At 48.7% G+C, this 14,734-nt stretch overlaps 1 protein-coding gene across 2 annotated transcripts; it reads right to left on the reverse strand.

Moving 5' to 3' along the window:
- Positions 1-8,283: 8,283 nt before the first annotated feature.
- Positions 8,284-12,555, reverse strand: Krt13 (keratin 13). 2 transcript variants are annotated; one of them, XM_028780442.1, is made up of 8 exons: positions 12,032-12,555; positions 10,965-11,047; positions 10,611-10,767; positions 10,270-10,431; positions 10,010-10,135; positions 9,696-9,916; positions 8,958-8,980; positions 8,284-8,626 (listed from the first exon to the last, which is right to left on the reverse strand). In XM_028780442.1, exons 1-8 carry the CDS (start codon positions 12,488-12,490, stop codon positions 8,553-8,555), a joined length of 1,305 nt encoding a protein of 434 aa, XP_028636275.1. In that variant the 5' UTR covers positions 12,491-12,555; the 3' UTR covers positions 8,284-8,552. The 2 variants fall into 2 exon arrangements, with proteins under 2 accessions (XP_028636275.1, XP_028636276.1); XM_028780443.1 differs by lacking the exon at positions 12,032-12,555 and adding an exon at positions 11,400-11,504.
- Between the last annotated feature and the right edge of the window lie 2,179 nt (positions 12,556-14,734).

A 14,734-nucleotide genomic window follows, 5' to 3' on the forward strand; every position in this document is an offset into this window, starting at 1 on the left:
CATGATACCATTCAAACACATGATACCATTCAAACACATGATACCATGAGGGTTTTTTTTTCTTTCAAAACATCTGCAAACTTCAGAGTTTCTCTTTGCCTCCAGCACACTCACCACAAGAAAATGACAGAGGCTCCCTCCCTCCCTCCCTCCCTTCTACTCTCTGAGCAGCAGACCTGGCCCACCTTTCCAGGCTGTTCCTGAGAAGGGCTCCTTCAGAGGTCAATGTCACTGAACACCAAGCAGACATCCCAGCATGCCCAAGCTAAATGACATCTATGGCCAAAATAGCTGGAGACCTCACCGTACAGAAACATTTTAGACAACATAGGGTTCTAAGTTGCTCACTGCCTCTGAGCCTCAGCCTTACCAACAAATGAATGGCTCTCCTGCCAGTCACAGAATTATGAAAGCTATCTCAAAGGGAGCTTGATAAATTAGAAATTAGGTCATTGGTTTCAAAAATCAAAACTACTCTGAAACCCACAGAAAAGGAACCGAAGTCAAATGCACTCCCCAAGGCACCCGGCCGCTTCCGGAAGTGCTGGTTTTTGCAGCTCAGCTCAATTGTTCAAGAAGAGATAACAGCCAAAGAGGTAGTCTCTTCCTGCTTCCAGAGTACAGCAGTCCCTTTGGCCAGGATTTCTCAACCCAGTCTCTGACCCTTACCCTAGAGCTGTGCTTCTCACCCTTCCTAATGTTGTGACATTTAATCCAGGTTCTCATGCTGCAGTGGCCCCCAACCATACAATTATTTTCACTGCTACTTCATAACAGTCATTTTGCTAGTTTTATGGATCCTAATGTAAATATCTGTGTTTTCCGATGGTCTTCGGCGACCCCTGAGAAAGGGTGGTTCAATCCCCAAAGGGATCGTGACTCACAGGTTGAAAATCTCTGCCCTAGAAATTCCTTCAGGTCCAGTCACCAACTGCAGTCTCAGAGAGTGCTCTCTGACCACTGTGACTCTGTTTTGGAGAAGAGGAAGAAGAAAAATATTGCTGCTGAGGGAACAGAAAAGATCCTTTTTCTCGAGCCAATCTTGGGATGCTATCAACGTCAAGATCAGTAGCCAGGTAAATATCTTTGTTGAAATGAAGTCTCTACCTTCAACTAGGCTTCCATCTGAAAGCTGAAGTTCTACCTAGATAAAGACTGATTGTCCTACGGGACTCTGAGAAATCACTCCCATTCTTCGAGAATACAAGGACAGCATGCTGTGATATATCCAGGAGTAAGTGAACTCTCCCAGCAAGGATCTACTTCTTCCACCTCCACCACCACCTCCAACTTCTCCAGGCTTTGGTCAAATATGTGGGCCACCACATCACCATAGAACCCCCAAAGGGAGCAGAGAAGTCAGGTCAGACAATAGCCAACAGGACAGCCACCTATCCATGAGAACCAAGTCGCTCCAGATAGCCAATGGCTGGTCCTTTTTGAGCAGCCTGCTGGCTCAGGCTTGATTTTTCTGGTTTTCTCATCTCACCTGTTTTCACCCTGAGCTCCACCCCACAGGTCCTAGAGAAGTCCCTACCATAGAGGACACCTGAAAATTGGTTCAGTCCCCTAACTTCTTCAGATCCCACCCAAGACCCCACACACAACTGTTCTTTCCTTATAACAAGAAATCAGTTCAAATGTGAAGTACCTGGGATAGCTGGCCCCTCCTCCTGAGAAGCCAAGTTACCATATGTTCTGCTTTAAATCACCATTGCCACAGCTCCTGCAAAGTGTGCTGCCCGCTGATGTCAGATGCTAGTACTAATATGTAGTAGCTGGTACACAACGTTGAAGAAAGCATGGTAGGAAGTAAAAATACTCATACTAGAGACATTTCTAACCGTTCATTTAATTTTTCAAAAGGATCCAGGAAATGTCTCACTGGGTTTTGATGGTGAAAGACTCGGGGCCATTCATGGATCTAGGAAGGACAGGGTTAACAGATTCAGTGAGCAAAAACATACTCAGTATTTGGAATACGGTTGTACTAAAATGTTATTGTCTATCTGCAAAATAAATCTGGCTGAGCAGCCTGGGTTCTGCATGAAGTCTTCAGTAGGGATGTATCACTATTTGAGGGCCTTGGCCAAGCAAGATGTTACTGTCCCTTCCCTCCATGACACCATGAATTTGGCTGATACTGGAGACAGGTCAACCAGACGTCCCTTGGAAAACCATGACATTTGATTCCTTTATGTCCTGTCTCAGTAGCTGCTATGTAGGCCTCCCCACCCTCCACAAGCAGTACTCAGAGGTCTGAGAACTAAGTTGTCATGCCTCTAATCTTGACCACATCAGTAACATTCTACCCTGATCCTTCCACTAGGTGACAGCCTGGGTGGGAATCTCAAGTCTCCTCTGTTCCATTTCCAATCTCTCGGGTTCCCAAACCTCTGCCTACCTCCATAGCCACTATGCCTCACTGGACTCAGGATAATCTGAACACAAACCAACTGACCAAGGAGATCACTCACCCACTCCCCTGGCTGCCCTTCAGTGAGGGGGGGGGATCTTCAGGAGAGCTGTCAAAGAATGACAATAGCCTTGAACAGTGGTTCCTCTCAAAACTCTAGGAGTTCTACCCTCCAAGACCCTGACAGGGTTTTTAAGTTCTCGTTGGATCTACCTTATCTGGACTAGGTCTTGAAATTCCCTCATTCCCTCTTTACCAAGACCAGAATGCTCTAGAATATCATCTCACTCAAAATACTAAATAAACAAATAAATAAATAAATATCCTCTCCCCAAGAGTGATTTTGGTTATTGCCCAGGCTTGGAAAGTCTACTCAGAATGAGCCATGTGTCTTGCCATAATGAGTGTCCAGGGAGCCACTAGGCCCAGGGGAAAGTCATACCTCTCCAGTCCTCTTGTGACCATGTTCTGCCTTCATGTTTCAGGGCCCAAGGGCCAGCTCTTCCTGCACAACCACGCTGGCCAGCAGCTCCCATCTGGAGAACATGAGCTTCTGCTCAGAGGTACTGAGTCCTTACCCCCTCACCCAGCTTTTATGGCCTGAGAATTCCACAGCATTGCTTTTTCTCCCCTGTGTGTTTGAGAACCTGTGGTTTATGCGAGATGCCCTGTCAGGCATACTGGGACAGGGACTTCAGTGTCCGAGTCCACTCCTTTCAAGTATCACTTAACTGAACCACAAAGCGAATCCCCCCACAAAACACCCCATTTGATTGGCTCAGCAGTCCGCATTTACAGATGCTGTGCAGTCCACATAACAACGCCCCTCCTGCTAACAGCAGCATGTCTGTGGCAGGCCCCTGGCTCAAGGCTATCATTAACTATCCTGCATTCTGTAGATTTTACTTTCAAGCTTCTCTGAGATGCTCAGATGAAAGCAGCCACATGGCTGTTATGAGCGCTCATGAAAGTTGACCAGAGAATTAGTGCCAGCCACCTGCCAGCTTTCCTAAAAGCCCATCCCCCAACAGGTGCCTAAACGAGTCTCAGCAGCCAACCAGCCACCTGTGTCCCTTCCCAAGCTCCATGATGGGACACAGCTCACCCAGCTCTCTCATAGTCCCCAAAGAGCTGCACAAAGGAACGTAGCTCATGTACCCTGCTCTACCCCAAACACCAACAGCCGCACAGTCCAAAGGACATAGGCTCCCACAGATACCAGAACCTAAAAATGGGAAGAGGCAATGGGTTCCAATAGGGACATGGGGGATTCTGGGACAATATGTCATCAGGTCCTATTGATTACAACCTTACAATGCCATCCCTTCTCAACCTCTCTGCAGGCTTCCCTGGGGTGGAACAGTGGGATTCCCCTTCCAGGAAGACTAGGGAAGTCTCATATCCCTGATGGGTGGTCAAAGCTGCCACCCAAGATAGGTGAGCCAAGTACCAGAGGAGTCTTGTCATGGAACTCCGCCCTCAGCCTCACCTTACTCCTCAAATGCCTTCCTGCCACACCCAATGCTGGGGACAGACAGACAGAATCTCCTGTTGGGACCAGATCTAAGACCCTGCCCCTCTACTACCTTGGATTCCAACAGGTAGCCAGGGACCCTGGTCTGCTTTCTGGCATGAGTCTGCCCTCTGCAGGGCCAAGGCAAGACAGGCAGCCCCACAGAATGGGCAGACATGTGCTGGTCCATTAACTAAGGGTGGAGCCTTGAGGATAGGGAGGTACCTTTTGCTCAAGATGAGAAGCCAGAAGCTTCGTAAGAATTGCAGCATTGAACCACCATGGTAGATCATCTGCCATGTGTCGGGCTTTCCTGCCAATCCACCAGTGCCCACCTGGGAATTGTCCTGGTGCTCATGCTCCAGGGTATCACAGGAATGTACCCTGATTGACGCTTTTGTTCCATGAGCACTGAGAGCTGGGAGTCTTGTTCCTCTCCACATTCCTGGAGGTGAACACATGACCCTTGACAAAATATCAACCAGCTTCTCAGGGAGTATTTTGGAACTGTGGCTCCCATCCTGTGAACTAGTCTGCACCATTAGAGGGTCTGACTTGGTCTTCCTGTGTGTAAAGCATACATGCCGGTGACAGCTCTTGCGATGAAGTAACATAAAGCTGAGGGACTGGGAAGAGCATGCACTTTGCAATATGCTGGCCTTTGCCATCTGGTTGCAACCCTTTGCCCTAGGGTCTCCGGCCTGACACACATTCGGGTCTGACACACACTCATTCATGGTCTGACACAGATGTGAGTCAGATGTCACTGGGTCATGGTTGTTTGCTCACTACTGCAGCTCTGGGAAGCAGCCACTGAGCCTGCGGTGGCCTGAACGCCTAGGACAACCCCCTAGGGAGGGGCAGTGTTGACCCAGCAATTCTTTCCTCCCTCAAGTGTCACCCCACCAGATGACTAAACTGACAGATGGAGTCCTAGGCAGAAAGACAGGATCTCCTTCCCACTCCTCCTACTTCCTAGACCAGAGACCTGGGTCAGCCTTCTTTTCAGCTCAGAAAGGCTGTTGGCTAGCCTGACAGAAACACTTCCCCTGACTTGTCCCACTCAACTTCCCTGAAATATCTGATGGGGCCACAGAGTTGGGGTTTCTCACAGACCTTCCTGGGATCTAGGTGAAAGGCTCCCAAGCCAGACAGAGTCCCCTCCAGACTTAGGTTCCAGCTCCTGTCATTGTTCCACCTGAATGACTCCCCTCGTAGTCTATGGAACATGTCAATATCAAGACAGGAAAGAAGTTTGGCCTCAGGGATCGGAACTAGCCAGGGGAGCTCAGCTTTGAAAACTCCTATCCTTGACTGGGGTAAGGGCCCCATTCCTTCCTGCCCTTGGTATTATATGTTTATTATAGCTTCCACTTTCCACAGTCCCTCCCCCTCCATCTAATTCATCTTTCAAGTCCTGTAAATACACTAGGTATGAGGATGTGGGTGACCCTGAAACTGTTTCTACCTCAAAGGAAGTCACCAGAAAGGTCATGACCAAAAGCATTACTTGGTGAGCTCTTACTAACCGCATGTCAGATTGTTCTGAGTCCTCAGGTTTAATAACCCACAGGGGAGTTAGCAATTATCAGGAAGGAAATGCTCTTGCCTAGTTCCTGTTTGTCTGAGAACACCTTTAAAGATGGAGACCCTTTCTCCAGAATCAATCCAGTGTTGAGAACACAGTAGCACTCGACAGGTAGCTACAACCTCCACCCAAAATCAAAAATGCTTGGGAGCAAAGGGCGTGGCTTGGTTTTCTGTAATGCTTTAGCTCCTGGTAGAGTTCCAGACAGTGAACTTGACCTGAGCCCCCACCTCCTTCTACAGTGGAGAACAGAATGGGCTCTGGAATGAATGGAGACGCTGTCCCTGCTTCAGCTGGCCTAGGCGTACCCGGGTGAGTCCCGTGTGCCTAAGCCACGTGCATGTGACCTGCAAGTGAGAAAAGTATAAATTATACCAGGGTAGGGTGGGGACTCAGAGGAGAGTCAAGAGGGGAGGGAAAGGCTAGAGAAAGGGGACAGGTATGAAGGGAGCCAGAGACCCTCCAGCCCTCTGGCCAAAAATTCTGTGACCAAATCCCTGAAACCATTTCTACCTCAAAGGAAGTCACAGAACCAGAAAGGTCACCTCAGAGACAGGTCCTCAGTTTTTTCATTCCTCTCTTCCTTCAACAAGCACTTAGCTAAACCCTGTCTGAGATGAAAAGACACAGCCCTGATGTAGAAATTTTAAGCCCAATCCAGGGTTTCTACCCTGCCTTTGACATATATAAAGGCACACACAACCTTTATATTTATAATAAGCCTTAAACAGTACACGAGTTGGGAAGATACCTACCCTCTATGCTATTAGACTCTACTTTTCTATCGATAACACCGAATTATTACTTACTATGTTTTATCTGTGCTGCTCTTAACTCCAATTGGCCAGCCCTCGGGGCCACATTTTTATGACTCACCTAACCCATGGCTGCTTTTTTCTCCTCCTCCATTCTTCTCTCCCTCATGATTTTCCTCCAACCCCCAAGTCTAGGAACCTCATATCCCACCTACGTCTCTTTTGCCCAGTTATTGGCTGTTGGCATCTTTTAGGTCATATAGTATCCACGAGTGTGACTCTCTTGTCTCTGGGGCAACCAGGTCTTGAGGAAATGCTATTAGCTTTAGAAAACAAGCAGCATCAGGCCAACTCACTACACAACCCTACCCCTAGGACCACACTGTCAACATGAGTGTAGAGGGGTACAATCCCAGGAACACCCAGGGCCATGCCACACCATCCATCTGTCATGGAGGAGGGTTATTCATGCCAATCTGCATTTTAAGAGCCTATAGAACAGATGTGCTCTGGAGAGAATGAGGAGGTGTCCAACTGAGGTGTCCTAAAGAATAGGGCTCTGCAGACATCCAAACACATGCCTGCTTCACAAGAGCATTTTGAGATTGCAAGACCCTGGGGTTTACTGGGGAAGCTCTTGTATGAGCTGGGACTGGAAGGAGGCAGGAAGAGGTCAAATCATCTGACCTGTGGGTTTATGAAGGATCCTGGCCTTCCCTTGGTGGCTGTAGAGATCTTCAGAGGCATTTCTAAGATATAGAAGGGCTTTAAATTTTCAATCCGTTACTCCAGCTTGAGTGAAGGGCAAGGTCAAACTGGAGGCAGAGAGGCCAGTGACAATGTTATGGTAGCATGTCATGATAGTTAGAATCAGGGAAGACACTGGAACTAAAACACAGTCCCTGAAAAGGACTTATGGAAGAAGAGAAGAAAGAGACAGACAGATAGACAGACAGAGACAAAGATAGAGACAGAGAGAAACAAAGAGATAAAGAGACAGAAAGACAGAGACAGACAGAAATAAAGAGAGACAGAGAGACAAAGACAGAGAGAAAAAGATAAAGATGGGCAAAGATAAAGATACGGAGAGACAGAGATAGACAGAGACAGAGAGCTACCTTGGATTTCTGGGTCCCTGAGAATGGGGCAGGGAAGAAGCAATATGAGAGGATGGCCCCTGTAGATCTTTAGTTTAGAAAGGGATGCCCTATGCACAGTGGGGCAGGTAAGTCTGCAGCTGGAGAGGCAGATGGAGGGGTGAGTAATTTAAGCTCACACACATGTCCAGGATGGTCCAAGGGGAGAGTAAAGAGCAGAGAGAAACCATTTGCCCAGTCACCTTGTGCAGGACGAGCACAGCCAGAGGAGGCTATGACTCTGGGCCAGGGCTCCAGAGAGACAGAAGAGAGCTAGGGAATCAGAGACAGGGCAGCCAGAGGCCAGCACAGGCTGAGGTGCTGAGTGAGTCATGGGTTGGTCCACTGGGAAGTTTAGAGTTGTCAGTCCTTGGGATGTGCCAAAGAAAACAGAAAGGAAGACTATCTCAGGCCAAAATGGAGCCATCAGCCTGGGGCAGGGATACTTATCCTGGCTAGTATTTCCCTAAGATCCCTCCCCCTTTTGAATGGCCTAGGAAGCTAGCTCTACACCTGTCCTCTGTATTTTCCCACCCTATGTCTACAGATGACCCCATCCTCCACTGCTGGCCATCCTACTGGAGGGAGGGGGAGGATGGATACTGAACTAATTCTCAGGCCCCTGCTTCCTATCTGGTGAGTCCCATTTTCCCATGTCTGATGCATATGAATACATGAGTACCAGTACAGTTCCCGTGTCTGCCGTCGTTGCACCAGTGTGCTCAGTGGCTCATGTGCCTCATATCCTTCTCGCAGGGGAACCCCTGGTCCCATCAGTGTCTGAGTTCTGCTCATCCCAACTGTGCCAATCTTGCCCATATCCCAAACCAGGCCTCAGCAAAGGCCACCCTCAGAAACCAGGCCAGAAACAGAAATATTTGCAGAAAATCAAGAAACTTTATTGAATCATCTATTCTTTGCAATAGAGACATTGAGAAACCAAAGACTAGGAAGAACAGGGTAGGGAAGAGAAGGATTCCAATCAGGAGAGACAGGGGAGGGTCTACGCTCAGGGGTTGTCAGAGCCATGAGTCCTGGGGGACAACGAGACCAGGCTACAAATCCTGCAGTCTTCTCATCCGACAGGTGCCATCAGCTCTCCTCCTGTGGCTGCTGAAGGCCAGGGAAAGGACTCCAGACTGAGTTAGTACTTTCGGAAATCTGGGCGACCGGAAGTGGAGGGTGAGGGGGACCCGGTGGAGGTAGTAGTGCTATTTCCTGAGACAGAGAAGACAAGGGGCTCAGGCTGGAGAACCCCTACCTCAGGCTGAGCCAAGACCCTTGGAAGGCTGACAAGCTCCTGGGTAGTCAAGAGGTATGCGGGGGGGAGGGGGGGGGCTCTATTATTGTTCCCAACCATGGCTTTCTCCAAGATAACCCCATGGCTCTGTGGGGCTGAGACATCTATTTTGAAAGCAAAATCGATAAGCTGATAACTGAAGAACTGTGTTCACCCAACTCCCTCTGTCCTCGTACTTGGGAGCCAGGACTGCCTTCCTCTCAGCCCACCTCCACCCAAGCTCAGCAGCAGCTCAAGCTGCCTCCTTACCTCCTGAGTTGAAGCCAGTCATCCTGGAAGAGAGGAGAGAAGCAGCCATGAGCAGAGGGCCACCAAGGACAGGACAGGCGTTTCCTGGTCCTCTGATGGAGTCACTCTGCCACCTTCCAGAGCTTTAACTTGGAATCTTTCCCAACCTGGAAACCCAGGACCTTCTTTTCCCCTGAGGTATCTTACCAGGCTTGCCTGCCTGCCTGTCTACCTGTCTTGCCAATGTGTCTGTCTGAAAACCCTCAAAAGGAGATATGGTTGGCCCCAACATTGGTGTGTCTGGTTCATTCAGTTCCCTGCCATCCTCTTTCCCCTAAGACCACAGGATTCCTTGGTCTCTGCTAGTCATATGAAAGCAATTAAGTCCCCATCCTCTCTCCTTGGTACTGGGGAAAGAACCACGCAGGCAACCTCTCGGAGGTATATGACCATCCCAAACCTCTATCTTAACAGCTTTATTTGGCCAAACTCACATCCTACCAGCTTCCTGGAATAAATGTTCCTTCCACATCCCTTTTGCTGTCTATCAACAAACAGAGACTGAATTAGGAAATACGAAGGTACTAACCCTGTTAGCCAGCAGCTGAGCAGTTCTTCCCTCTAACCAGGGAGTTGAGGAGGGGGCTCCCACTTCAACTTTCTTGCCATGCTATTTAATCTCAGAAGTTGTCCCCTCTCTGACAAGACCCTGCCTGCTCTACCAGACACTGTCCAAGACAGCAAGTGCCAGGAACCTACTTAGCATCCTGGCCTTCTAGCAGGCTGCGGTAGGTAGCGATCTCCTGCTCCAGCTGGGTTTTGATGTCCAGCAGCATCTTGTATTCCTGGTTCTGGCACTCCATCTCACTTCGGAGCTCGCTCAGCTGGGCCTCGATGCTGCTGATGAGTCCCTGGATCTGTTGTAGCTGCAGGGCGTAGCGGCACTCTGTCTCTGCCAAGGTACTTTCCAGGCCTGCTTTCTGATGGGGTGACAAGAAAGAAGTTATAGGGGGAAGCCAGTCCAGAGGGAAACCTAGTAGTGAGGGTCACAGGGCGAGGACAGCAGAGGGTACCATGCTTAGCTGGGACTGCAGCTCAATCTCCAGGCTCTGGAGTGTGCGCCGGAGCTCTGTGATTTCTGTCTTGCTGGTCTGGATCATGGCAGCGTTGGAGGATACTTCCTTGTTTAGCTCTGCACTCTGAAAGTCACGTAAAAAGAAGGGATTAGTGGGGCCTAGCAAGAAGACCTGACCAAAGGCCCTGCCTCCCTACATTAGACCAAAGGCCATGTCCCCCAGCACCACCTGGCAATGTGGGCTAGGAACACCAATACCTTGGCCTGGAACCATTCCTCGGCATCCCTCCGATTCTTCTCTGCCAGGGCTTCATACTGCTCTCTCATTTCAGCCAGCACACGGGTCAGATCAATGCCAGGGGTGGCGTCCATCTCCACATTGACCTGGCCTACTACCTGGTTGCTGAATTCCTTCATCTCCTGTGGAGTAGGAAAGGAAGAGGTGAGAGACTCTCCCTTCTTATCTTTGAGTGATAGCAAAATGTTTTGGAAGACTCTTCAGAATCCCTCAGAGGATGGCAATGTCAGCCTGCAGCAGAGGGTTCTCCTTGCTCATCAGAGGTGGCTCAGCCCATGACCGGCCTGTCATCCCCTCTCACCTCTTCATGGTTCTTCTTCAGGTAAGCCAGTTCTTCATTTAGGCTCTCAATCTGCATCTCCAGGTCAGTCTTAGCCAGGGTCAGCTCATCCAGCACCCGGCGCAGGCCATTGATGTCGGCCTCCACGCTCTGGCGCAGGGCCAGCTCATTCTCATACCTGGAATATTTTTTAAAATTAAAGCAAAACATAAGTAATATTAGATGCATCCCACCCCCATGCACCAAATTCCTCTATGACTCTGAGGCCCTTGCTCCTGGATGCTCCAGTGTTCCTCATCAAGTGGCCATTCCTTTAAACTTTACAGTCTAAAGTAAGAGTCTTTTGAAGAAGACTCGTGGGGAAAATGCACTCACTTAAGCCTGAAGTCATCTGCAGCCAGCCTGGCATTGTCGATCTCCAGGACGATCCGGTTGTTGTCGGTGGTGGCTTCCAGAATCTACAAAACATGGAAGGCACACTCTAAAGCTATGCTTAGAGAGTAAAACTCACCTTCTTACCTCTGCTTAAGTGGAGACAAAGCACTCTGTGGAGCAGGAGGCAAGGCCAGCTCTCTCCTCTTTCTCTTGAATATTCCCCATCAGGCCAGGGTGGGAAGAGACCAATGATGGACATTTCAGAAGACCCACCCACTCGGAACATCTTCCAGTGATCATATCTTAGAGCTGTCACCTCTTTAAGCCACTGTCTTGACAGCCTTTCCCTTCAGGTCAGGAGGGGTTCAATGTGACCCCATATGTATTCTGGCCATGTCCCTGGAGCTGGCCACCCAGATAAGCAAAGAGGAATACCCATCCATTTGAATCTCTCGATCTCAGGCATCCACTTGAATGCCTGAACATTTGCAATGTAAGCATTTAAAGCCAGCCCTGCATAACTGGGGCCTGACCCAGGCTAGTAGATTTCTGCTCTGACAAGTTGGTGTCCCAGTGTGATTGACAGGCCACACTGAGGGCTTACAGGCTCTGTAACCAGCCTGAGCCTCTGCCTCTTCACACCCTCTGAGTCATTGCCCACTGAGAATAAGTCTACATGAGATCTCTCCAAAATAAACAGTGAACAATGATGTCTTTTCTCTGTCGGTTTTAGCCATTCTCAGTGACTTTTTTAAATGTCATGTTTCCAAGTAAGTTAGTAGTAGGTTATAGCAACTGAGTCACAAGTAACAGTTCAGGAAGCCATAAAAAAAAAATATGGCAGGTGTCATGACACCAATAAACATGAAGTGTGGGAGAGAATGCATTTGGGTCACAGCATAAGAAAATTTCAGTTGCGGAGACTCTCCATAGTGCAAAGTTAGAATATTTCCCTTGCAAGAAGAATGTCAGTTCCATCCACACCTGGTCCTCTGAGACACTGCATGGCCTGGCCTCTGAGGCTCTGCCCCATCCTGAGGAAAACTTCTTAGCATCAGAGGCCTCACCTTGATCCGGAGCTCCTCTATGGTCTTATAGTAAGCGCTGTAGTCCCGCTCTGGACTAGTTGGGCTCTGCTTCAGATGCCAGTCACGAATCTTCACCTCCAGATCCGCATTGGCTGCCTCCAGGGCGCGTACCTTTTCCAGGTAGCTGGCCAGGCGGTCATTGAGGTTCTGCATGGTAATCTTCTCATTGCCAGAGAGGAGGCCACCGTCAACACCTCCAAAGTCACCAAAGCCACCGCCAAAACCTCCGCCAAAGCTACCTCCAAAGCCACCTCCGAAACCACCACCAACCCCTCCACTGAAGCCACAGCTCATGCCACCTCCATAGCCTCCAGCTGATCCTCCAGTGACGAACCGAGAAGAGCAGGTAGAGATATTACGGCCTCCTCCAAGCTGGCAAGAACCAGCCCCAAAACCACCTCCGTAGCTCATGGAGGAACTCTGAAAGCGGCAGCTCATGGTGGGAGCAAGAGGGTGAGAGAGAGAGCGTAGACAGGAGCTGAACTTGACCAAGGCCAAGAGAGGACTATGGCACTTCCCTGCTGTGCATGCCTTTTATGCACCCTCCACAGGGGTGGGACATCCTCTCTCCTCCCTTCTCCACCCTCTGACCTGATGCCAGGTGTTCCTCCTTTCCCACAAGCCCAGCTACCTCTACTCTCTAGGGTGGGTTATGTCTTTGGGGATGGCTTTTTTCTTTTTAATCCTTAACAAAAGAAATGATTCAGAGGGAGCAGTGTTCTGCTTCAGACTTCTTTTGACAACCAAATTCTACTTCACCTTTCCAGTTAAGAAGTTCCATCCCAGCCCTGCCCAGTATTAGAATGGGACTGAACTGCAAGGGTCTGCCAGAGAGCCTCTTGTGGGGGTTGGGGGAGGCCAGGCTTCACAGTGGCCCCATGGTGGGTAAAATCTCCATATCCCTCACTACCCTTCTTTCCTGCCTCTAAAATGGCTGACTGGAATGTTCTGGAAACACCTTAGCTCTTCATCTATGCCAATGCTCTCAACAATTCTGATGACAAACTTTGTTGATCATGAAGAATCAACCTCATTGGACACCTTTAGCCTGAGAAAGAAATGGTTCTAGGGGCTGAAAAGTTGGCTCCATAGTTAAGAATATTTGGTGTTCTGGACAAGGACCCGAGTGCTATTCCCAACACATATGCAAACTCACAACTGTCTGTAACTCCTGTTCCAGGGAATGTCATTCCCTCTTCTGGACTTTGTAGGCACCAGAAACATTCATGATGCACAAAATACATGCAGTCAAACAATCATAACCAATAGTTAAAGATAAATACTAAAAGAAGAAGAAAAAACTGGCTCTAAAAAGCAACACTAATAAGACTCTAAGGGACCCCAGAAAGCAAACCTGGCTGAGGAAACAAGACACAGGAAGAGACAGTAACCCCACTAAGATGCTTAGAGCCTAAGTATTTAACACTCAATTTCAAATTGTATGTATTTATTTTGGGCATTAGGGGAACACCACAGTACACTGTGGAGATCAGACGACAAAGTATCAGGAGTGAATTCTCTCCTACATTGTGTGTCCCAAGAATGAAACTCCAGTCTGCTGAGCATCTCACAAGTTCTGCACTTACTTTCAAGGGATGTTAGCAGCAGCCCCAAGAGGTGGTTTCTCTAGTATCTCCCACTTTACACAGAGAACTGAGTTGTAACATAGAATCAGAACTGAACCCCAAGGCTAGTTCTACCCATGCCCAAGACTCATTTTAGATCTATTTTATATAGAATAAAGTTTAGAAATCATAAGTGTTCAACTGCACCATCACCTATGCATGTTCTTGTGCAACCACCTTCCAGAACTTTCTAGAACCCCATAAATTCTTGATACTTCTCCTGAGTATCTACTCTGTATCCAACAGAGGCTATGGCTCCCAAAGGACATTCCACATTGTTGAGTTGTTTGAGTTGTCACAATTGAGTGATGGTCCTATTGTGTAGTGGGTAGAGATCAGAAAAGTCTCTGCATCAATGAATTACCACACCCCAAAGGTCTACATGGCTGAGGTTCAGAAGTCCTGGACCAGTTCAACATATGAGGTTAATGTTACACTATTCTGACTGTCTTAGGGAGCCTTCCAAATCTGCAAAGGCTCTGGAGTTCCTGGCAAGGGCCCTCTCTCATAATATCTGCTTCAGTTTGTAAGCATTTGACTGAGAAACACATAGAAAGATGTGCCTCAGGGGCAAGAGCTAGAGTCTTTTGTGAAGACCCCAGAGTGTGACTACAATGCTCAGGGATTGCACAGAGACACTATTAGAAGAGGCCTTGTCATTCCAGATGGAAGAAAAGGTCTTAAGGGCCCCTCTCAGAACCTGGCATAGGAAAGAAGTTTCCATGGATGAGAAGGAAAGACCCAGTCTGAGCCCCCAGCCTCCACGTACCAATGAGCCACAGTTACTGTGAATGGTCTCTCAGAAGCAGGGTTAGAAGTGTGTGGGCTGGGTAATACCAAGCAAGATCTGAGGAGATGTATCACAGATGTGAGGACATCCCAGAACCTTCTGTGATGATTCAGCAAGACTAGAAAAGAGAGCCCTGTGTCTGGACATTGTCATCTTTGTGTTCAGAGGTCGGGAAGTAGACCCATGTTCACCCAGAAGGCAGGTGGTGCTGACAGGGCACGACCCAGATTGTCCTGGAGTGCTCAAACACCATGGTGAGTCTAGAAT

The sequence above is a fragment of the Grammomys surdaster genome, unplaced genomic scaffold, assembly GCF_004785775.1.
Source record: "Grammomys surdaster isolate TR1022 unplaced genomic scaffold, NIH_TR_1.0 371, whole genome shotgun sequence".
In the NCBI taxonomy this organism is placed as follows: Eukaryota; Metazoa; Chordata; class Mammalia; order Rodentia; family Muridae; genus Grammomys; species Grammomys surdaster.

Excerpts from the sequence above, each read along its gene's own strand:
- Krt13 (XM_028780442.1), bottom strand. The coding sequence starts at position 12,490 with ATGAGCTGCCGCTTTCAGAGTTCCTCCATGAGCTACGGAGGTGGTTTT. Across the intron at positions 10,768-10,964 it reads GCAGATGACTTCAGGCTTAA|GTATGAGAATGAGCTGGCCC; the intron begins GTGAGTGCATTT and ends AAAATATTCCAG. Across the intron at positions 8,981-9,695 it reads CTAGAAGGCCAGGATGCTAA|GATGACTGGCTTCAACTCAG; the intron begins GTAGGTTCCTGG and ends CCTCTCTTCCAG.